This window comes from Squalius cephalus (assembly GCF_949319135.1).
Source record: "Squalius cephalus genome assembly, chromosome: 1".
Lineage (NCBI taxonomy): Eukaryota > Metazoa > Chordata > Actinopteri > Cypriniformes > Leuciscidae > Squalius > Squalius cephalus.
In genome coordinates this window covers 54,181,357-54,206,814 of record NC_137122.1, presented here as the reverse complement: position 1 = coordinate 54,206,814, position 25,458 = coordinate 54,181,357, and the positions used below count along the sequence as shown (strand labels likewise).

Genomic DNA, 25,458 nt, shown 5'->3' with positions numbered 1-25,458 from the left:
ACAGTAAGGATTCAGATCTCTACATCTTTGGTGCCGTGGTCTAAAGGATCAGTATCCTGGGAGAATAATTCATGAGATAGGGGTATTAATTGAAGTGTAAATTTAAAAATAATAACAACAACAGCATTCTTATTATTTATGTTGTTGTGTAAATAACCTGAATACATGTAAAACATAAATAGATTAAAAAAATGACCAAGAAATGAAAATGAAATGGTAATTTACCAGAGGCATCCTGGGTAAACTTGTAGAGTTTTCATGCTGGAAAAGTGGCAATCCCTCAAGATCTGTTTTCTGACGTGTGGTAATGTCACCCACCTAAAAAGAAAGGAAAAAAAAAAAAAAAAATTATTTTAATCTGCAGATGCACTATGACCTTAACTCTTAATAATTTAACATAGGGATCTGCTTTGGGAGTTAAATGTATACAGCACACCCAAAAATGATAATTCTGTCATCTTTTACTCTTCCTCATGTAATTCCAAATCCATATGACTCGGTCCATAACAAAGATTTTTTTTAAAGAATGTACAGATTGCTCTTTTACATACAGTGGAATCAAAAAAGTAAAATCATAAAATTTGTCAATAAATCATATACAGTTTCCCAATTGACAACTGCATGAAAAACAGACTGATGTCATAATTAAGTTTATGATATTGATAACTGATATTATAAAGTTATTTACTTACTATTTTCCTCTCTATATGTGTTCATTCAAAGTAGATTCTCATGGTCGACGTTACAGATACACGAAAACTCCATGGAGATCTGTAAAAAACGAGTCAGTTAGAATCAAAGTTTTACTACTATAAGTATTCCTAAAATGTTCTAAAGAAATAATAATTAATAATAATCTTTAGAAATAATAATAAAAATAAAAATAATAATATTAACAGTTGCTATTAAATGGTTTACCTCATCCTTTAGAAAAAGTGCAGGTGGCAGGCCATCTCTCTCTGAACTCCTCAACTAGTGTAAATACATAATGAGCAAACATCTCATTTGATATGACAAAACATACAGTTGATTATAAAAATGATAAATACCAGACATGTTCAAGTCCCTAAAGGCCAAGTCAAGTCTTAGTTTGTACCTTTTTTTTAACAATATTTCTTTCAGCTAACCAGTGATGCGCGGGTCAATGTATAAACAACCCGCACCCGACCGACGTTTTCAACTAACCCGCCCGCAACTCGGACCGCAAAAAGAAAAGTAGAAAATATTGTACCCGACCCGCTTCCTGACCCGCATTTTTGGACAGAGCGCAGAGCGGCATTTTTAAAAGGACGGAGCGTCGCCCTATTTCCCGCTCCAATTTCGCTCCGCGCACACCACGATTCTGAAGCATGCTCAGTCTAGCCTGACTCAGTCCACTGTTGATGACTGCAAGATGGATTCTATTTTAAGTCAAAACTCGGCTCAATAATGGAGTTCAAAAAGTAGGCTACTTCAAAAAGGAAAATAAGAAGTCACAGGTGTAGGCTACTATAATATAAAACTAACTATAATGTGGTAGAAGAAAACGAATGTGGAGACATCATTCCAGTCAGTAAAGATTCATTTTGGAATCTAAAAAGACACATCTCTCGTAAACATGCAGTGTGATGTGAACACGCTGGGAAGAAAGCAAAAGGTTAGCAAATTGAATATGGTAACCTGTAACAAAGTAAATTAAATATAGCGTAATATTCAAACAATTGATACAAGCCCATTTAAATTTTAATCCTGCGCGCTGCGCAAAAGTTCAGTTATAAGAATGTTGGCCTAATAGTTAGGCTAATTTAGCCTACTTTTAAAACGTTAATGTATATTTTTTCATATAAATAAATTATATATATTCATATAAATTTTATTTATATTATTAGGCCCATTTATTCGTTTTATTTTACAGCAGTTTGTGTGTACAATGGATACGCCCATTTAAATTTTAATCGTGCGCATTGCGCAAAAGTTCACTTATCAAAATTCTGGCCTAATAGTAGGCTAAATTTACTTTTAAAATTTGTATGTAGGCTATATTTTTGTTTATATAATTGTTATTTATATTATTAGGCCCATTTATTCGTTTAATTTGACAGGACTTTGTGTACGTAGGCTATATTCCTTCTTACATAGGTCTAATTTGTATATTTGAAATAAAACATTTCTATTTGAAAAATGTTGTTGTTGCTCATTAGTTCTTTAGGAGGTAATTAAGGCTGTGGTCTAAGCTAAAAGTTATATACATGTAGATTTATTTTTTTATTTTTTTTCGTTTTTTGGAGCGAGCGGGGGGCGATTTGAGTGGAGCGCGGAGCAAACTGCGTTGAGCGCTGAGCGATGATGAGCGGAGCGGCCTGATGTAGCTTTGAGCGGGGGAGCGAACATTTCCGTGAGCGATGATGAGCGGAGATTCTCACCGCTCCACTCCGCTCATATGCTCTCTTGTATAAATTACAAAGGTTTAATTGGCATCTTTATTACAAACGACCCGACCGACCGCGACCCGAATATCATTAAAAATATTTTTGGATGACTCGTAACCGCGGGTAACCGCGGGTGACCGCAGGCACCCGCTCATTTCGGATCAACCCGCGCATCACTGCAGCTAACCTAGTAATTGTAATTAACAGTGTTTTAAACTTTCAAAACGGATTTCTACTTCAAAAATGTCTAACATAGCACATCAATTATTACTTAAATCATTAATGAATTACTTTAAAATAAAAAAAATTATTCACAATAAAAAAATATTATTTTTAAAATACATAACATTATGCCATTTGGAATGCAGGGAGAGTCACCACGAGAGAGAAAAAAAAAAAAAAAAAACTCAACGTGTTGTGTATTTTGAGCTATTTGAGCTGCCGTAGTTTGCTGTAGTTCTAGGCAGTGATGGGTAATGTAGTCTTCCAGAGAGCGCCGGTGCGGTGGTAACAGTAAACAACACAAAGAGCAATATTCCCGTCAGTGTGTCGTTAATACATACCTGTGACTCTTTGGAAACGCTGGATTGAATAGGCAGGATAACATCAGCATTGGCCTCTTCCAGTATTAGTTGGTCAGAGTTGGTAGTGATGTAACAGCGGCCTGTAACAGTGATGGTGAATTACATCAGGCCATCAGTTTGGGAAGAGCACAAAACATCATATATGACAAATAACATACAGTCGATTATAAAAATGATTAATACATACCAGTGATTCTGCAGAAACGCTGAATTGAAGGCAGCGCTTTGCTACCGACTTCTCATCCGTCTATGCTTCTCACCAGCTGCAGACAGAGACCTAACCGCCGAGTCTCACACTGCGCATGCGTTCAGGGTTCAAACTGCGCACGCGCTAACAAAAAACGCGGACTTCAATGAAAACTAAAACGATTTAGTTTGAACAACAAAACATTGTAAGTTTTCATCATTTAAGTAACGAATTTGTTGAATCAACTTAGTATGATGCATGAACACTTCCAATAAAAATATCTCAGTTCATTTTACTGTTTTATGTTTATTTGGAGAACTTTCAGTAAGTTGGCTTTTTTACAGTGTAGTCATGTGTTTATTAGTCATGTTTAATCAAAGCATTTCAATCTTCTGTTTGTTCAGCTACAGATAGCATGATGCCCATAGGGATTTCCTGGAATGATGTGCGTTATCATATTTCTGCGGTGGGGCATATTTAACGTGTCTGCGTGAAAGCGCGCTCTGACTTTCAGGAGCAGCATTTATACTGATCACAGAGCCGTGCTTCACTGACAAACTGCTCATAAAAAAACCGCAGCCTTTGCAAAATCCAGTTTAATTTTGATTAATCGTGCAGCCCTGATACCTTCAATTTTATTATCAGCTGTGTTTGACACTGATGCATATAAATGAGATAAAATGACTATTATTCTACTGCTCTACCTCTGATTTCTACAGGCAGCTCCAGAGCCTGAGCCTGTATCCAAAGCAGTCGTAGAATCCGCACCTGTGGAAGAGCCCGTCCCAGTGCAAGAGCCAGTGCCTGAGCAGGTTCCCATCAAATCACCAGAACCAGTGGCTGCACCAGTAGAAGAGCCAGTAAAGGAGTCTGTCCCCGAACCAGTGGCTGCACCAGTAAAGGAGTCTGTCCCAGAACCAGTGGCTGCACCAGTAAAGGAGTCTGTCCCAGAACCAGTGCCTGAACCTGTCCCAGAGGTGCCCGTCCCTGAACCAGCATCTGAACCCACCCCTGAACCAATATCAGTGCCTGCCCCAGAAAAACCACTCAGCTCAAAACCTGTTTCTGTGCCAACCCCTGAACCAGCGCCCGTCCCAGAGCCACCATCCGCCCCCGCCCCTGAAGCAGCATCTGTGCCCGTCCCCGAGAGCTCGCCACCGGCCGAATCCCTTCCAGAGGTCCTGGAGAATAATGGTATGATTCATCAGCACTCTTAGGGTGTGTTCACACTTTGTTTCTCTTGGATCTTTTGTTCAGAAAAGAAAATTATGCATTTAGTCCTGGTTCGCACAATGTGTCATTTTTAACACCAAACCTAAAGACAAATTAAACTGCTTTTATATTTTGCGACGGGACAAAACAATGCTGTGCTCTGGGCTGAATGCGGTCACATCTGATTACATCACCTCCTGTTGTTGTTTAGTTTAGATGGCTTTGGTCCGTGTTGCATTCATATTTCAGTCGAACCTTTTCCGCAGTCTCGGTCTGCTTGTTTGATGCGCACTGGGGTTCGGATGGCAGCGCTCACCCTTAATCTATATCAAAAACTGTGTTCGTTTTTGCTTCTTTTTTCGATACAAATAATGTTTTCTAACAATCCCACCATTTTGCAAGAACAGGAAACCCTGTAAAGTATGCCGGGTAACATTTGACTCTACAGTGTCCTTGTAACATGTTACATGAACTTGCTAGCGGAAGAACAGTAAGTTATGCACAATTACCTGCAACTAACCTTATACCAAACCAGAATCCTTATTAATATTACTTGCATAATATTACACAGTAACAAGAACACCTTCAATAAAGTGTAGTCGAATGTTGCTGACAGTTCTCACTGATTCTGTGTAGGACGATATTTAGAATTGTTTTTCATTTGATAACTGGAACAAATGTATTTTTATTTTATTTTTATAATGTATGTTTTGATTGGTTTTGTTTGGGGTTTAGTTTTGTTTGAGGTTAGTTTTGAGGTTTTGTGTTTCTGATTTGTTTTGTTTGGGGGTTTTGTTTTGTTTGAGGTTAGTTTTGGGGTTTTGATTGATTTTGTTTGGGGGTTTAGTTTTGTTTTGTTTGAGGTTATTTTTGGGGTTGTGTTTTTGGTTTTGTTTGGAGGTTTTGTTTGAAGTTAGTTTTGGGGTTTTGTGTCATTTTTGATTTTTGTTTGGGGGTTTTGTTTGAGGTTAGTTTTGGGGTTTTGATTTGTTTTGTTTGGGGGGTATAGTTTTGTTTGAGGTTAGTTTTGGGGTTTTGATTTGTTTTGTTTGGGGGGTATAGTTTTGTTTGAGGTTAGTTTTGAGTTTTTTTTTTGTTTGTTTTTTTGTTGTTTTTTTGTTTGGGGGTTTAGTTTTGTTTGAGGTTAGTGTTTGGGTTTTTGTTTTTGATTTTGTTTTGTTTGGGGGTTTAATTTAGTTTTGTTTGAAGTTAGTTTTAGGATTTTTTTAAAGGTTTTGTTTTCATTCATTTTGATTTCCTCCTTTTTGGATTTTGGTTCAGTTGTGTATTTTGTTTAGTTTTGTTTGGTTGGTTTGTTGTCATGATTTTTAAAATCGTATTTCTGCTAACACAGAACTAGCATTATTAAAATCAAAAGTTGCATTTGGAAACATTAGTTAATGCACTGTGAACTAACAACTGACAATAACAAAGTTTAACAAATGCTTTAAAACATACATTGCTCATTGTTAGTTCATGTTAGCATTAACTAACATTAATTAATGAGACCTTATTGTGAAGTGTTACCGAAAATCTGATCACAAATGAGATGCGTCAGAGGAAAATTTAATAAAATAAGATGTCGTTCTATTTTGACAAGGAGCCATTTCCTCTAAGAAATGCATATTCTGGAGGGGAAAGCATTTATATTTATCCTTTTTCTTTCTGCAGTCTTTCATTTTGCTCTCGTCATGTCTGCCCGTGAGCAGCATGTTTTTATTACACTCCATGAGAGCGAGTGTTTTCAGAGCGGGGCTGTGAGTGCTGGCAGAGATAAACACTCATGGGGCGACCCACTCAAACACACTGTCTCTTTGTGCTCTGTGGCTGTAAATTGACGCCAATGTGTAACTGGGTCCCGGTCACACACTTTCTTTGTTCTCCCAGCGGTACATTGGCCTCTAGGATGCAGATTCTGCTGTGTTTACATCCAGACGTCAGTGGGTGTGCTCAGATATAACCCTAGTTCGCAAAGGACCCGTGTTTCCACTGCCAAAACATGTCAGTTTATGAATTATAACAGTAACAGACCCAGATTCAGCAGTAGATACGGCAGATAGGAGGTGCGTGTGAAACAGGCTTCAGCCGTCAACAGCATGTACATAACAACCTTTATCCTGGAATTAATATAAAGACTTCCTAGCTGCCAGCGCCAATAAGTTGACAGGCCTGCAAGTGGATTAGGCTGGTAGGTTGATAATCTGGGTTAGGAACCGGACACAGTGTCACGTAAGAGTTTCTGTCTTGTTGTCTGACACTTTTAACACCTTCCATTTGCACACAGATGAAGTGCGTTCCTCTCTGAAGCTCACTTAGACAGGAGAATTTATGCTTTGAGTCAGTAAAGTTACGATGTTAAGGGGCCCTTTTCTGCTTTTTTCCCCCGTGTTCAACTTTTAGTGTGTAATGTTGCTGTTTGAGCATGAAAACAGCATGAGTTCTGGTCTTCTCTATATCAGTGCGCACTGTTTCTGAACTCCCTGAAACGCCTCCATTGTCAGGGCTCCAGACTAACACTTGAGAGCAGTAGCACCGGTGCCACTAACTTCTACAGATGGGGTGCTGGGGGATTTTTAATCATTGTTAATTTAATCATAAAATGACTATTGTTTTGCATTAATGAGTGCAGTTACCAATAATATTGCGTGTTTGTTAATTGGACATTTAACAGTAAAGCACTGAGCTTGAATTGAGATTAAATTAAATTAACTTTTATTAACTACAATAACGTGATCTTTGATCTGAGAACCATTGATCTTCTATAGTATCATACTGAACTGGGGTGCGTTTCGCGTACAACGACGTAACTCGCTGTTTAACTACCATAGACATCGTTGAAGAAATCAACTAGCTAGTCACGACTGTTTCCCGAAACCGTATTGTTGCAAATTGGTCTTTCAACCACGTTGGTTTATGATGTTACGGTGAAGGAATAACTTCTTTTAAAGTTGGGGTGAAATGCTCATTTTCACTCAATCTCCTGTTAATCTTGAGTACCTATAGAGTAGTATTGCATCCTTCATATCTCCAAAACGTCTTTAGTTTTATTATATTTATAAGTTAAAGATTGGCTGTACCGAGTCTTTCCGGAAAAAACCGAGCGGCTGGGGGCGGGCCGTGTGGGCGGTGTGCTATAGCTGTGCTAACTGATCTAACAACAACACAGAGAGACATTTGAAGTAGTTTACTCACCGTGACTGCTCGATCCTTAAGCATTAGACGATCTGCAAATAAGTCGATCTGGGCTTTGTTTATAAAACAATCATCGTCGAAATGCAGGGAACAAAGAGTCGTGCACAACCTCCGTTGATGCTTCGAAAAAACAAACTCCATCCACTATTCCCTTAACGCTGGGTTCTTTGGGAATCTGTGCAGGGTTGTCTTGCCCTGCCAACCAAAAACCCACTTCTTTGGTGACATTGACTTCCCTAAAGCCGAGCAGAGCGCTTTGAGGTAACGTACTGCTTTCGCTCTCTTCTCTCTCTGGTCTGCGAGTGCGCGCGCGGCCGCGGAGAAGTGCCCTTAGGACCCATATAAGGAAATTCCGCTCTATCTTACGTAAGACAGAGCCATACTCGAAAAAAAACTTTCCAAAACTTGTGACAAACCGGAAACTTAACTTTTGAAACTTTGTCCATGTTTAGCATGGGAATCCAACTCTTTAACAGTGTAAAAAACTCAGTATGCATGAAACAGCAATTCACCCCCCCTTTAAATGAAACTGTTTGAGATCGAATTAACGCTAGATGTTTTGCTATAAATTACTGACATGTCATCTGAGGACTATTTCTCATTAAACTTTGTTTTACAAATCACATTAAAAATCACATTAATATTAAAATGTGAAGCACTTGAAAGCCATTGAACGGTGCTTGAATTTCACTCTCAAAAGGTTGCATGAACCCTGACATATAATGTAAAAAACTATTTCTGACACAATACCATACAGTTAGTGTTACTACATTAAATACTTGGTGATTTGTGAATTGAAAAGCCTTCTATAACTTGTTCGTTCATGGCACAATGGCTTCCACATCAGCTCTGTTTGATCTGAAATGGTTTATAACAGAGAATTCTGCGCTGAATTTGAACGCTTCCCCCTTGATCTCGCAGCGATGTTATTAACACTGCGGCGAATTCAAATGCTGTGTAGTAACGGTGTCATGTGATCGAGATCATCCTGCGAGTAAACCTGTTCTGAGCTCGCGCTGTGCTGTCAATCATTGCTCAGAGCTGGTAAACGGTCCGCGCTGCGCAGCTCAAAGGAGTAGGGCGGTTTTGTTCCACTTTAGTTTCGTTTGATGTTTTTCATATTACAACAGAAATGGCAGCTCTTATCAGTTGGGTAATGTGGTAATGGCACCAGTGCGACCTATAAAAAAATGTACTTGCATTGGCAGGAAAAAAGGTAGCAGTCTGGAGTTTTCTTCCGGGAACGAACATGTCACAATATCCCTCATTTAAATAATTCCCCCCCAAGGCATACTCAAAATAAAGGGGCGGGGCCTGGTTGAGTTAGTTAGTAGTGTGCTAAAACCATAGACTGTAAAAAAAGATGGACGACGCCCAGGGCTGGACTGGGACAGAAAATCGGCCCTGGCATTTTGGCCCAGACTGGCCCACTATATATGATCATAAACACCACCCATCTTTCCACGCCCTTAAATATGTTTTTGTTCAACTCCTATTCATTAAACCCACTAATGCCATGTAATGAGTGAGTATAAACGAGTGAGAGTTAACAGATGAAAAAAGTACAAAATTGTCATTTATTAATACACAGCGATGCATCCAAAAAACAAGCTATAAGCTGCATTGGCATAGCAATACCAGTGTTTTTCACAGGAATTTTGTTAAAACTGTGGTGGGTGTGGTGGCTTTCTACGGGGGTTTGGGGGCATGCTCCCCCCTAAGAAAATTTTGTGCATTTTAATGTTAAATTCATCAATCTGGTGCAGTTTGAGGGTTCAAAATTAAAAGCTCCAACCCATATTCAGTGTGCAAATATAACACAGAAAAAATCTGTCTATATTACACTACTACATAATAATAGTTATAATATTAATCTCATGACAGTAGCCTAATAGCCATATATTGTAAAACAAATGCACTGAAAAATAAAGAAAACTTTCATAATTAGTTTTGTACTAATTTCTAAACTTGAAAGAGATCAGCACATGATCTTTTATTTTGACGGAAACTGCATCAAGCTTTTATTTAGGCGGAAAACATGGATAAAAACGCGTCTCATTAAACTTCTAGTAAATTTCTGTAAAACTATGCAGTCAACTCGTCAACTATGCAGATGTGGAAATAATGCGTAACTGGGTAATGGGTTCCTACACTCATAGCCAAAGTGTTTTTGAAAGTAGTTCTGCTTACCGCGCGCGGACTCTAACGTTACACTTTCTCATCTCTCTCCTGATCCTCCTCACTCACTAATACTATCCTCCTCATTATCAGCCACTGGAGCTGATGAAGGTCATGCTGCTGCAGAAAACATATATATTGTGACACATTTTACAGCGTCTGCTATTTCTATTACACGCTATTTCTCTGCACATTCCTTGCATCACTTCTCCATCTCTCAGACTATTTTGACAGATACACACTTGACACTGCACGCTCACTCAAAGCCCAAAGGGGGAGGTTTTTAAAGCTGTGATTGGGCCAGCACAGTGTCAATCAAGAAAACAACCAATGGGCCGCTGATCTACGCGTTTCATGGGCCGGTCTGTCAGTGGAAAAAAAAACTAACGCTTACTTTTTTTTGACCAATGCATTACACCGGCACTAACCCAGTGCCGTCAATTAAACAAAACAAAACGAATGGGCCGCCGATGTACGAGTTTTATGGGCCGTTTAAAAAAAAAAAAAAGAAAAAAAAAAGTATGAGATGTAGGCCTATCGGCCCAAAAAGCACGTCGGCCCACCGGGCATTTGCCCGGTATGCCAGATTACCAGTCCAGCCCTGACGACGCCCCTTCGCTCTCTTCCACTGGTGAGAACTGAAGCCGCCAGTGTCCCGATATGGCGCTGACATATTGGAACTTGAGTCTGCGCAGTAGCGATCTCGGGACCAGACCTGCGCAGTCGTGAGCAGGAAGTAAAGCCGCGAAGTCAACACTGCAGGGAGAGTGGATTCTGCACACTTTTTTAAAAATTGATTGCAGTACGACAAGAGGCTTGTTAAAATAAAGTAAATACAATCTCCTCAGTCCTCCGAAGATCCCGAAAAAATGTCCGTTGGTGCTTCAGTGACAGAGAACCTGTCAATCACAGCTGTCAATCATGACGTTACACCACCGCATCACGTAACTAACTAAAAACCAACCTATTTTTGAAAGACACTTGAACTTACATCAGCGTGATAAAAACGACAGCAAATGAAAGAAACCACCTTTGGAAAAAAGATATTTGAAGTGTAATTTAATTGTTTAGTTGGTCTCACGTCCCGTTGAATAACACGAGGAGGCGGGGCTTATGACCTATACTAGGACCAGTCACCGGGGGGCGATCGAGACGCTTTGGCTTCACTTTTCAGGGCTTGTGCAGCACGCTTGGTTAAAACTCGTGGTTATGGTAAGGGGCGGGACATTTCCCAAACAGGCTTGAAGCGGTTGGCCAATCACAACACACTGATCCAGCCGACCAATCAGAGCACAGTGTTTTCAGAAGGAGGGGCTTCATAGAGACAGGAACTAAACAGAGCGTTACTGACAGACTGGGGGGAGAGGTGCTGCAACAATGGAGAATATGAGAAAACATAATGTGTTTGTTTTTTTTAAACGTTCAAGCATGAAAACCTGTTCTAGTAGAGAACAGACACAGACTTTGAAAAAGAGCGTAATAGGTCCTCTTTAATACTTTTATCCAGCAAGGATGCAGTAAAGTGACAGTAGATACGTTTACATGGTCACCAAAAGATGTCTATTTCTAATAAATGCTGTTCTTTTAAACTTTCTATTCATCGAAGAATCTTTAAAAAAAAAGTGTCATGGGTTTCCACAGAAATATTGAGCAGCACAGCTGATTTCAACATTGCATAATCATCAGAAATGTTTCTTGAGCATCAAATCATTATATTAGAAGAATGATTTCTGAAGGATCATGTGACACTGAAGACTGGGGTAATGATGCTGAAAATTCAGCTTTGATCACAGGAATACATTTACATTTTAACATTTATTAAAATAGAAAACAGTTAATTTCAATTGTAATAATATTTCACAATATTACTGTTTTAGCTGTATTTTTGTTCAGTTAAAAGCAGCTTTCTTAAAAAAAAAAAAAAAATAAGAAATCCTCTAGAGGAAAAGGAGCATCCCTCACTGTTAGTGTTCTCCTCTTATTGTCATTTGTCAGTGTTAAATGTGCTGTCCTCTCCTTTAGATGTTGCAGCTGCTTTAGTGGCAGAGGAGGGCGAGACCGGTAACAAGAGGACCGCCAAGTTTGAGAAGAGAATGACCAATGAAGAGATGGAAGAGGAGCAAAGGTCAGTGTTTCCCTTCTCCCTCAATCCATCCACAGAAACAAGCGCATCTCATAGTAACACACAGCAGCAAAACCAACAGTTCACTGTTTTGTACTTCATATATATCTAGAAATGCTTGAATCAAACAGCATTTGAAGTGTGTAGTGTGGATGAAGTATGCAGAATGACACTTTTTAGTCTCAGCAGTGTTGAATTTCTCGGGTGTTTATGAATACTGTATGCAACCGACGTGTGCATATTTTAGAGGCCTACAGTAAAGGACTTGTGCCAGGTTTCATCACTTGAGTTCCAGGGACGATATTTTCCCATTTAACAAACTCAGTCTACCCTGAAGAGGTGTTTTTATTCTTTTCTTTTTCTTTTTTTCTTACGACCTAGACCAAAGGTTTTCAAACCACATCAGCACAGGCCTATAGTATAATGATGAAGTAAAAACAAAAGGTTAAAACTATAAATTAAGTTCTATTCACAAAACATAGAATATTAATAATGATAATAGGCATATATATCAGATCTTGGCCATAGCTCTGCTTCTGTTAAGTCATACTACTACTATTACTACTTCTACTAATAATACTCTATAATTATTATTAATGGTAATAATAGTAGGTATTATTATTATTATTATTATTATTATTATTATTGGTAATATAATAATGGTAGTTAAAATAATAATAATAATAATAATTATTATTATTATTATTAATTATTAATGGTAACAACAACAATAATAATAATAATAATAATAATAATGGTATTTATTATTTATTTATTTATTTATTTATTTATTTATTTATTTTATATAGTTATTGTTGTTAGTATAGTATTTATTATTATTATTATTATTAATGGTGGTAGTAATAATAATAGTTATTATTATTATTATTATTATTATTATTATTATTATTATTATTAATGGTAATGATAATAACAGTAGTAGTAGTAATAATAATAATAATAATAATAGCAATAATAATAGTAGTTATTATTGTTATTATTATTATTTGTATTGTTGTTTTTGCAATTATTATTAGTTATTGTTTACAATAAGGTCCCATTAGTTAATGTTAGCTAATACATTAACTAACAATGAGCAATATATTTGTTAATCTGTTAATCAGTGTTTATTAATATTCTTCGCTAATGTTAATTAATAAAATTACTGTTCATTGTTGGATCATGTTAGCTCAGGTCCATTAAGTAATAATATACCATGGTCTGTCTGAATACTCTATTCTGATTGGCTGGAAGGTGTGCATTAAAACTGTTTAACACACAGGTAGTTGCAGTCAGTTTAATCACATTCTATATTAATGCGCTGCTTTCACACACACACACGCGCTTTCACTCACACACACACACACACTCGCACACACACAAACGTGAATTGTCTGTGTGCATTTTAATAATAATAATTTAGTAAATATTGAGATTATGATTGTCTAAGAAGATGAAATGCTTTAGAACTGTTTTTCATTTGTAGTTAGTTCATAACTAATGTTATCAAACAGAATTATTTTTATTAGACTCTTATATGCTTGGAGTCGTTTTGTTAAAACGATGAAACTCTACGTTGAATGTGGTAGTTCAGTCCATATCCAGTATAGATCTGTTGTGAGCGGAAACTTCTTGTTCCTCCCCCTCATTTGGGCCATGTGTACCTCCTCCAGCCACCCCACGGCTGTGTGTGTGTGTGTGTGTGTGTGTGTGTGTGTGTGTGTGTGTGTGTGTGTGTGTGTGTGTGTGTGTGTGTGTGTGTGTGTGTGTGTGTGTGTGTGTGTGTGTGTGTGTGTGTGTGTGTGTGTGTGTGTGTGTGTGTGTGTGTGTGTGTGTGTGTAAGGAGGCTACACACACGTTAAGCACTCTGCATATTATCTGCAGCAGACTCTCAGGGTTTGCTGGAGGTTCAGGCTCACTCTGGGTGCGGTTTGTTTACCTGATAACACATGCAGATTGAGCAGTGGAGGATCTGAACTAAAAAAGCAGATATGTGAATGTAGATTGTCAGGCAACACCAAAACATTTTGAGCAAGTTCTGTCTAATTTAAAACTGACTTTTAAATCTTTGTAGTAAGTATTGCTAACTGAACTGCCCAGCTTGAAGGTTTTCTTTTCAGTTATTCTCAGGTAGCAGATGCTAATGTCGGCGTCAAAACCGAGCTCGCTTTCTCATAAATGTGCATGTAAATTCAGTAAATTTGAGATGATTTCAACAGTTCCCTTTTGCAGAAGTCACTAGTGTGCATCTGTGTGGCTGTAGAGACGGTATGTACATAATATCCTCTGCTCCTGCCCTTTATCTTTGCAGGATAGAGTTGACAAATGACTTTACCGCTCTTTAAACAGCACCAGGCAGTATGCCTGTGTCAGACCTCTGGTAAGGTATCGTTTACTTCAGTTTGACCCCTGACACCCCCACAGTATCACCCCCCCCCCCCCCCCCCCCCATCACCTTGTGCTGCCGACTCTCAGGGTGTAACACCAATATCTTCCCCTCCACTCACTCTCCTTATTCAGTGCCCTCCGTGCCACTGACAGCTCCTGACATGCTGACTTACAGAAAGAGTTCACCCAGAAATGACATTCGGTCATTCTATTTGTAAAGACACACAAGTCCTTATTTTTTTTTTTTTTTTTTTTTTTATTTAAGTCACTATTGTATGTATTTATTCACACAGAAATGACATTCTGTCATGTACTCACTGTTTGTTTGTTTGTGAAGTCACTATTTATTTGTAATGTTCAGTTTTTTTTTTTAGTTTTTTTTTTAGTTATACAAAAATTTGTAGTCACTATTAACTTATGCATTTGTTTGTCAACACATTTATTTACTTATAAAGTCTGTTTATTTATTCATTTGTAAAATCACAATTTATTTATTTTTAAATCACTATTTATTTTATTTTATTTTTATTTGTAGAGACACACATTTATTTAGTTATTTATTTATTTATAGTCGCATTTATTTGTTCATTAATTTTTAGACAGTCTTTATTTCTTTGTAAATTCGCTATTTTATTTATTTATTTATTTATTTGTAAAGTCCCTGTTTATTTGTTTGTTTGTAGTCAATGTTTATTTGTTTGTTTGTTTGTAAAGTCACTGTTTGTTTGTTTATTTGTTTGTTTGTAAAGTCCCTGTTTATTTGTTTGTTTGTAATCAATGTTTATTTGTTTGTGAAGTCACTTTGTTTATTTGTTTGTTTGTAAAGTCACTGTTTGTTTATTTGTTTGTTTGTAAAGTCTGTTTATTTGTTTGTAGTCACTGTTTATTTATTTGTTTGTAAAGTCACTGTTTGTTTGTGTTTGTTTGTTTGTTTGTTTGTAAAGTCCCTGTTTGTTTGTAGTCACTGTTTATTTATTTGGGTTTTTTTGTTTGCAAAGTCCCTGTTTGTTTGTAAAGTCCCTGTTTGTTTGTTTGTTTGTTTGTTTGTTTGTTTGTTTGTTTGTTTGTTTGTTTGTTTGTAAAGTCCCTGTTTGTTTGTAGTCACTGTTTATTTATTTGGGTTTTTTTGTTTGTAAAGTCACTGTTTGTTTAATGGTTTGTTTGCAAAGTCCCTGTTTGTTTGTAAAGTCCCTGTTTGTTTGTTTGTTTGTTTGTTTGTTTGTTTGTTTGTTTGTTTGTTTGTTTGTAAAGTCTGTTTGTTTGTTTGTAAAGTCCGTTTATTTGTTTTGTTTTTGTTTGTAAAGTCACTTTGTTTAATGGTTTGTTTGTAAAGTCACTGTTTATTTGTTTGTTTGTAAAGTCCCTGTTTGTTTGTAGTCACTGTTTATTTGTTTGTAAAGTCACTGTTTGTTTATTTATTTGTTTGTAAAGTCCTTGTTTATTTGTTTGTAGTCACTGTTTATTTAATTGTTTATTTGTTTGTAAAGTCACTGTTTATTTGTTTATTTGTAAAGTCACTGTTTGTTTATTTGTTTGTTTGTAAAGTCACTGTTTATTTAAGGTGCTATTTATATTTATTACTATTTATTTTCCTTTTTTATTTGTAGGTCTGTTTGTTTGTTTGTTTGTTTGTTTGTTTGTTTGTTTGTTTGTTTGTTTGTTTGTTTGATTGATTGATTGATTGATTGATTGATTGTTTTTTGTTTGTTTGTTTGTTTGTTTATTTGTAAAGTTACTGTTTGTTTACTTGTTTGTTTGTAAAGTCTTTTTTTTTCCCGTAGAGTCACTATTTTATTTTATATTTATTTGTAAAGTCTGTTTGTTTTAGTAAAGATGTTTATTCATTTGTTTGTAGATTCACTTGATTTGTTTATTTTTTGTAAAGTCACTCTTCTTTTATTTGTTTGTAAAGTTACTATGATTATTTGTTTGATTTTGGTCACCATTTATTATTTTATTTGTTTGTAAAGTTACGGTTTATTTGTTTTATTTATTTTTATTTGTAGAGTCACTTTGTTAATCTATTTATTTGTAAAGTCTGTTCTTGTAAAGTAGTTTATTCATTTGTTTGTTGATTCACTTTTTTTGTAAAGTCACTGTTTATTAATTTCTTTGTTTCTTTGTAAAGGTACATTTTAGTTTTTTGTTTTTTTTAAAGCATATTCATGGCTTTTATTTATTTATTTATTTATTTATTTATTTATTTATTTATTTATTTATTTATTTGTCATTTTGGAGCTACATAGCTAGCCTGGAAGAGAGAAGCTTGGACATTCTCCCAAACATCATCTGAGCTCCATGAATGAAAGCCAATAATATGTGTTCGGCATGACACGAGAGTGGGTAAATGTCAGAATGATCCTTTTTGGGTGAACTATCCCTTTAACACTGTGATCCAGCTGTTTCATAGTGTCCTAGATCACTGTGTCTTCTGCACATTGTGGACTGCATTGACCTGTGGACTGTCCAGTGGTCTCCACTTAGGGTGTCCTCCTGGTCAAATGATGGGCTGTGTTTCACAAAGCAGAGTGGCTGTATGTGTTCTGCATCTGTCTGAAAGCGTTCGCAGAGAAACAGAGCTCAAGGGATTCATTATTGTGACGCACACATGCTCACAGATGCAGGTCACTGAACACACATCAAGGCCTGTGTATTATGAGCAGAGCATTATGGGTATTAATAGCCATCCTGATGTACAGTAATTTGCCAAAGTCGGAGAACCTGCTTTTGATGGAGAACACATGATGCTACTTTTGCAAAATTAGTATGTGAATCAAAATAATTTATAACTTTTAATACATAACTTTTAATTTTTAATTATAACATAACACTAAAAATTTTGAAAGTTGAAAAAGACAAAAGTGTGGGATCGGTAAGATTTTTAATGTTTTAAAAAGAAGTCTTCGGCTCACAAAGGCTGCATTTATTTTATTAAAAAAATAAAAATAAAATTGAATATATAGTAAACTGTAATTTATTCCTGTGATCAAAGCTGAATTTTCAGCATCATTACTCCAGTCTTCAGTGTCACATGATCCTTCGGAAATCACTCTAATATGATGATTTGATGCTCAAGAAACATTTTTATTATTATTATTGTTAGTGTTTAAAACAATTATTTACATTTTTATTTTCAGGATTCTTTTGATGAATAGAAAGTTCAAAAGAACAGCATTTATCTGAAATGGAAAGCTTTTGTAACATTAAACACTACCGTTCAAAAGTTTGGGCTCAGCAATAATTTTAATTTTATTGTGTGGGGGAAAGAAATAAAATAAATTAATAGTTTTATTCATCATAGATTAAATACATTGGTCAAAAGTTACAGTAAAGACATTTAAAATGTTACAAAAGATTCTATTTAAAATAAATTCTGTTCTTTTGAACTCTCAATTCATCAAAGAATCCTGAAAAATAAAATTGTACACAACTGTTTTCAACACTGATAATAATAATTAATGTTTTTTGAGCATCAAATCATCATATTAGAGTGATTTTTGAAAGATCATGTGACACTGAAGACTGGAGTAATGATGCTGAAAATTCAGCTTTGATCACAGGAATAAATGACACTTTACTATACATTCACGTAGAGAACAGTTATTTTAAATTGTCATAATATTTAAAAATATTACTACTACTTTTTTTTTTATCAAATAAGTGTAGCCTTGGTCAGCAGAAGAGACTTTTTTTAAAAACATTAAAAATCTTACCGATCCAAAACTTTTTGACTGGTAGTGTACATTAAAAGAGTGTATTAATAATCATGCAGTGGCCTCAGAGTGTATTTGGACACTTACGCCTGCACACTTAAAATGTCTGAATTGTCATTATCAGGGCAAGTGTCTGTTCAAAAGAATGATTTTGAAGCATTAGTTGATCATGTTTATAGTTAATGTGATTCTGGACACCTGTGTGAACCTGAGGAGAACTGACTTCATAGTTCATACATCCACTAAAAATCACCAGAACACCTCTGGTTCAAAGTCACTGAACAAAAATGATGAAGACGAGGAAGTTAGTGGCATTTGAGCGCATGTTTTGGTATTTTGTTATCAAGATGATTCAAGATGATGCAGTGACTTGCAGGCATTTGTATATGTAGGTCGGGTGTCCAAATATTTTTTGCATTACCTTACATTTACTTCCATCCAATCCAAAAAAAGAGTTGTAAAATGATACCGTTAATAAAAGGTCATATCAGGGTGAGGCAAAATTCACATTTTAAGAATTGTCCCCATTTTAATTAATGAGAGCGAGTTTGAGTCGAATTCGACACGCCTCACAGAATTTTGTGCTGAAATTCACAAAATTCACCTTTTTATTCCCTGATATGTAGAATATTTTCCCCTTCTGATTAGAAGCACTTATATAAACTAAGTTCAGTACTGTCAAAATAATAAACAGCCATCAAAATTTCGTCAAAAAGTACCATATAACATCCATTTTCCAGTGATTTAATCATTAGCTATGTTTCCATCCACCTATTTTATGAGCATTTTGGGATATCACATAAACAATGCTGGCTGGAAACGCCAATATTCCAAACTATGCACATTAAAAACTGCGCTCAGTTGAGGCGGATACATTCATCCGATTAGACATGCACATAAACTTTGATGAAAACACATTTACTGAATAAATTCCTCGATGTACAACAAAAAAACTCACGTGACTTTGCCTCAACAGAGGATGTGATTGGATAACTGGAGTAACCAACGGATCAATCACGTCACAGCATCTCGCATGTGTGTTTGATCATTCTGAAATGCTTGAGCCAAAGTCTTTAATCGGAATTATTCTGTTTATTTCCTCACAGCATTGCATTCCCAAACACCATGTTTGTTGCGTTTCATCTGTGCGCTCCTTTATCTTCCTGCGCTCTAAAACGCAAGTCAATTATGATGGAGGAAAAATCCATGATCCATTTTTATTACAGATATTTTGTGGCAATTTCCCAGGGAGTGGCGGTTTGGTTCTCTTGAACACATGGGATGGAAAAGCTGCTTTATTCGCAAATGTTTTACGCAATATTCCAAGTTAAATTCTGAACTTTAAATAGAAACATAGCTAGTGATTTATGTATTTAGTTAAATTACTTTTGTTAGGATTGCTGATAACATTACACCACCTTTAAAATGTTATATGAGAACATGTTTCTGGGCATTTCATTCTGAAAAATTACCGTATTAATAAAAACTATTCCATTTTAATTCTACGTCCTTAAATTAAAATTTAGTTTCGTATACAATTGTTTACAACCTATATTCATATAATCTGACGCTCATCATTTCTGAATAATGCACGACCCTGGCGGTACATAGAGATATCAACTCAACGCAATTCTATAATGCATTAATGCAATTTTCGCAATAATCGCATGATTCGTTGTAGTAATAATAGACTGTCCCAGGTAAATTTAGAAGAGATTGACTGTAACTTGAACAAATAACAGAATATATTATTCAAAGTAGACCAAAAGAGAGGCGAGAAGTGCTCTTTATACTTTAAACTGAAAGTTAAATTAAACAGGTTTTCTGACTCTAGACTTCCTGTCTGCGTGTCTTTGCATGCGTTTTTTTTTTACCATTCTTGTGCTCAGCATGGGAAACAATGGCACATTCAGAAAATATTAAAGGGATCATATCATACTTTTTTATTATTGATAAGAATTTTTTTTTTGTATACCCTGAGGTTTTTCATGAGCATTTGTCCAGCCTCTCTCTGATCCTTTGAAATGAACAGTGTGTTTCTGAACACCCTAGGCGTCATTGATGTGTAAATGCGGGCAGTGTGTGCATGTGTTGATGCACATACTGTGTACAGTTTTTCATTGTACGCCAGGCTCCTTTATCTCAGAAGATCAAGGAAAATTGATTCCTCGTCGCATGACGCCTTTGTGGGTCACGGCAGCACATGCTTCAAATCATTTGGATTTGCCGTAATCAACTAAATCTGATTGCATGAAAACCAATGTGTTTGCTAGGACACTTTACTAACATGACTACAAGCGTGTCTCCTGAAAGTTTCCACCGCCTCCAACCGCTGCTCCACTAACATGCTCGGCCAAGCCTTAACCAGTAACATCACGACACCAGAGCTGCCAACGGTGAGTGACATGCTCCTTCATCGATTCATCTCTCATAACTCAGGCTTTATGATTTTCACTGAAATCAACGGCTCGTCACAGACGCGGTAGAGCTCAAAGGTGCACTATGTAACTTTTGGCCCTCTAGTGGTAAAAAAAAAAACTGCATGCATTTTGTGGAAGAACATTGTTCTGGATGTGCTTTGGCTGTGTGTGTCTGTGTGGATGAATGATTAATCCACTGCTCGTAAAACATTCACCACTAGGCTTAAAAGATATAACCGGTTGAGATGGAAAGGATCTCAAGCTGACTAGCTGAAGACGTTACTGTAACTTTACCCATTAATGGACACTGTACTTCCTGGAAAATAAGTTCCAGCACAGCGCTACAACAACCATGATGACATGACCCTTCACAATAATGCTTTACAATGAAGAGAGTGTGGCAGTTTATCTGTTCAATAAAATACTTTACTCCTGTTGAGTGATAAAAACACCATCATCTCTGCATCGCTTTTACAACATTTCAAACCCTTCAGTTCTTGCCATCTCCAAACGTTCTCCAATGTTGATTCTTGTTTTATTACGAGCTCTGTCTCGATCTCTTTTTGCCAGCAGATGCTCCTCTGTTTGGCATTTGTTTAACTCTCTGGTGCTCTTTTTTTTTTTTTTTTTTTTTTTTTTACTGAAAAATTTGACTTTTTATTTTTTAGATTTTTTTTTTTTTTACTTCACCGGAATGGTACGAATCTTAGTAAAGCACTTGCTATGAGTACACACAAATAATTATGGATATGATACGAAAAGGGTCAATTGTCCTGAAAAAAATAGTCACACTTGTGCTCCTCATGGTCAAAACGACGGCATTGGAAATTAATGGGAGACTAATTTCATCTAGTGGAAACGTTTGGTACTGCATCCAAACAAAATCTGACTGAAAGCTAATTTTTTGAGATATCAAGCTCAAATTTGGAACACAATTTTAGATTTATAGATTTGTTTTTTTCTTGCAGTTTTAGAGTAAAACGTGTTTTTGAAAATATATGTTTCATATAAAAATTGAAAATAGTATTTCTGTTATTTCATTTTTCATAACAATTAACTTTTTTTTTTTTTGTTCACTTTTTAAAACATTTTTCACTTTTGCAATAATCTGCCAAGTGTCGTCTTTAGTCTGTGCTCCAAAGCATTCAAGATTTATCGCAGTTTAAGTTGGAAATGACATTTTTAGGTCTATGCTCAAAAAGTGAATAAATGGATTATAAATACAGTGTAAATATAATTTAGTATCATAAAATGAAAGAAAAAAACATTTTCAAACTAAAATATAGTACATTCATTTCATTGAAAAAAATAAAAAATTGGCGAGTGACATCTATACGCAATTTCCCACAAAAACAATCCCGACTGGTCTAAAATGTAAGCGCTTATAATAGACTTACCACAGTGAATCAGGGTAATGGTGCGTTCACACCGGACGCGTTTAGCGCGTCAGGCGCGAGTCATTTCAATGTTAAGTCAATGCAAAGACGCGTTACGCGCGTAAAAAATTCCTGCGGCGCGAATGAGGCGTTTAGCGCGGCGCGGTAGACGCGAATTCGCCTCATTCGCGCGTCAAGTTCGCGAATGACGCGAATTGAGCGTCTGGCGCGTTAAGCGCGTTACGCGCGAATGATTTTATTAGTGCTATTTGTGTATTCACGCGTTTGACGCGAATTCGCGTCTGCCGCCCGAGTTGAAAAATCTGAACTTCTGCGTCAATTCGCGCCGCGTTAACCAATCAGGAGCCTGCTTGCATGCTGCTGTCACGTGGTGAAGTGACAGTTTATAATGTTATTTTATGTTTGGCCTCAATAAATTATTTTGTAATATGACTAAAATGCACAAAGCAAATAAAAACATAAAACTCGATTTCAATATATGAGAGATACTCATTTTGTATTGAATGCTATTTATTCCATATCTATTCTAGATTATATGAAACATATAATTATTAATTAAACATTATTAATCTAATGTAAAGACAACAAACACAATTTAGTGTATAAAAAAAAAATCACAGGACAGGTTTCATTTTTGAAGGCTGCAGCTCCATTTATTATCAAAACAAAAATAAATCACAGATTAGGAGCGGGCGAGGGTGAACCTCGCGCCGGGCTGTACAGCGCGGGCTCGTCAGGCAGCGACCACCACTCGAGGCCGAGGCTTATACGGCCTACGCTTTCCTCGTCAGCGTCCTCACCGTTAGGTCCACCAAACCTACCTCCTGGAGCAAATTGTGAAACTCCTGAAACCCTCCGGAGGGTTTGGTGGACCCGAGAACAGCGACGATGTCCACTACGCTGCTGTTTCTGCTCTCCAGAGCATATACGAGCGGTGACTCTCTCGATTAATGCTAATGCTAGATAAACATCTAAAAAAAGATGGCCGCCAACAGGTTTCGAAACTTTCGCCTCTGACGCGCGTAAATTTCGATTCAAACTTTTGATTTTACGCGCGTCAATTTCGCTCTTGACACGCGAATGCACACAAAGTGGTCAAGCGTATAACTAGACGCGGCAGGCGCGAATTTGACGCGCTGTTCGCGTCCGGTGTGAACGCACAGTAAGACAAAAACATGTTTTGGAAGAAATACTGATGATGTATTGACTCATTATTTAAATAGTTAATTTTGAACAAAAAGGTTACATAGTGTACCTTTAATATGATTAGAAAGAAATTACAGACATTTCAAGGATAAACACTTTAGGCAAAACTATTGTTTTTTCAGGCACTGGTCAATTTTGAGACTGGGCTTTTTTTGCTTCCATAAATTGTCTTCTTTCAGAACTATCTGCATATGTAGATATTGATTACAATGCATATGTTTAAATGCCGCTTTCTTAAAATTATTTTTATTTTCTCCTTCACTGTGGCAGAAATCTCACTTTTATTCCTGTATATACTATACATTCTGATTTTTTTTTTTTTTTTTTTACAGAGTTCATATAATTTTCATGTATTGTAACTTTTTATATTCTTAAAAACATAGTAAAAAAAAATAATTCTGACTGATGATGACCATTTTCTGATTTATGGCGTGATAAAAAGAGAAATCCCCAAAACCCCTCTGTAAAAAAATTTAACTCTAATGTATCAACAAAATGAAAATTGAACCTGCTTTTATGCAATGTTTACATTATTGTGCTGGACATTTATGCAAATGAGTGCATGTTTATTTAGATAATGCTTCATTTGCATATTTAAACATTTCAGAATACAGAACAATTGTTTTAATGTACTGTGATCAGTCAACCGGGGAAAGTATGGTGAAATCCATTAGTTACTCTATTGACCTGAAGTGTCTTGCACTTTAATTCAGAGTTGCTAGTACATATGCTTTGGAAAAAAGTTTCAATGTGGTTCTTGACTCAATGGTTAAAAAACCCTTCATGCCAAAAAGGTTCTATATACAGAGAAATGTCTTAAATGATAGCATAATACTTTCATGTTTAATGACTTATTTAAACTTTTTCTAGTGATGAAGCATGTTAAGGAGCTGTTTAAATCCTAAAATTTCCAATGAATTCAAATTAAATTGATTCAAACTAAATCCATAAAATGATCCCATGATGGAACCTTTAAAAAGGTCTCGATATGAAGCGCCTGACAGAACCCTTTATCGTTCTATAATATATATATATATATATATATATATATATATATATATATATATATATATATATATATATATATATATATATATATATATATATATATATATATAGGTTACTGGTTAGTGTATGATGGCTCTGTTTTGGCCTATAGTCTTGTTTCTCTGAGGCTAGTTTGAATTCGTGTGTGTGTGTGTGTGTGTGTGTGTGTGTGTGTGTGTGTGTGTGTGTGTGTGTGTGTGTGTGTGTGTGTGTGTGTGTGTGTGTGTGTGTGTGTGTGGAAGGAATGTGTGTACCTCAAAAAGTTTTTCTGGTTTATGAGAATGAATATTCTTGTGTTTTTTTTATTTTTCAGAGTTGCTGAGTGAGCAGAAGTCAAATCGTGTGGAAAAGTGTGTCCCCTAAAAATGAATCTCGAGGACCTTTGTGGAGTGACCTCTTCGTTTGACTGTCTCTGAAATGTGTTGTGATGGAAACTTTTTTTTTCTTCTTTTTTTTTCTGTACAGGCTACTTTGCCTTTCTGCCTGTGAATAGCAAGCTTCATAAAGCAAAACACCAAAGAACATTAACATGTGAATATAGTATGTTCCAGCTCTTCTGAAATACCATCACGCCCCCTTGTGGACGGACACACACATATACACATATACACACACGCACACACACACACAGCTATGACCATCACAGGCTGATGGGAAATGTGCTCACACTGCAGAGTCAGACGTCTGTATGATGAAATGTAGAAACCATAAAGACTTTTCTGTTGTTGGTAATGTTTAAAAAAATAAAAGGGTGAATCTCATAAAATCATTTTACTGTCCAGGAGACATTTCACCCCAGAAGCAGAAGAGATTAAATAAATTATATTTTGCATTAAAAAAAAAGCCTTTTTTTTTTTCTTTTAAGAACCATTACGTTTTTTTGCATGCTTTTGCAATGTTTTTTTCTGCATAACTGTAATGAGAATATAATTTAGATTTTGCGGTGAAGTGGGACTTTGATAGGGTTTCGTGCGATTCACTCTATGGCTTTTGTAATATCAATAAAGAGCCAAATTTGATTAGTGTCTGTTGTAGCATCATTTCTTCTGATACACCGTAACTCCAAACAAAAATAAATATGTTTCAAGTGAATTTCCTTTAGTTAAAGTGGTGAAAATCAAGCTTTTAATGTTGTTTATATGTCTATGTGGTGTTTAAAGACAAACCATGTGCAAATTAAGTCGACACCATTGCTGAGTATTTTCTCCTTAAAACTGCAGTGAATCAAAGACAGTCTTAAAAACACGCTTTGAAATCGCTGGTGTTTCTGACGTCACACACTACCTTGTAACCAATCAGATCAACGCGTGATCGTCAACCAGTGTATCTCTGAGCTGGTGTGAGTGAGTGGAGGCGGGGCTCATTTGCATATTCATAGAACTGCGTATACTAAATGAGGCAAGG

The 25,458-nt window shown here is 36.2% G+C and overlaps 1 protein-coding gene across 3 annotated transcripts in view; it reads left to right on the top strand.

Annotated features, from left to right (window-relative positions):
• The window catches only part of LOC307160288 (uncharacterized protein), a 46,848-nt gene that overhangs the window by 19,313 nt on the left and 2,077 nt on the right, over positions 1–25,458 (top strand). The window contains exons 3-6 of one of the 3 annotated variants that reach the window (XM_079874257.1): positions 3,899–4,373; positions 11,784–11,886; positions 14,195–14,263; positions 24,368–25,073. In XM_079874257.1, the coding sequence (XP_079730383.1) occupies positions 3,899–4,373; positions 11,784–11,886; positions 14,195–14,228 (612 nt within the window). In that variant the 3' untranslated portion in view covers positions 14,229–14,263; positions 24,368–25,073. Of the gene's footprint in view, positions 1–3,898; positions 4,374–11,783; positions 11,887–14,194; positions 14,264–24,367; positions 25,074–25,458 lie in introns of those variants that run through there. The other 2 variants (XM_079874258.1, XM_079874256.1) reach the window with 2 other exon arrangements.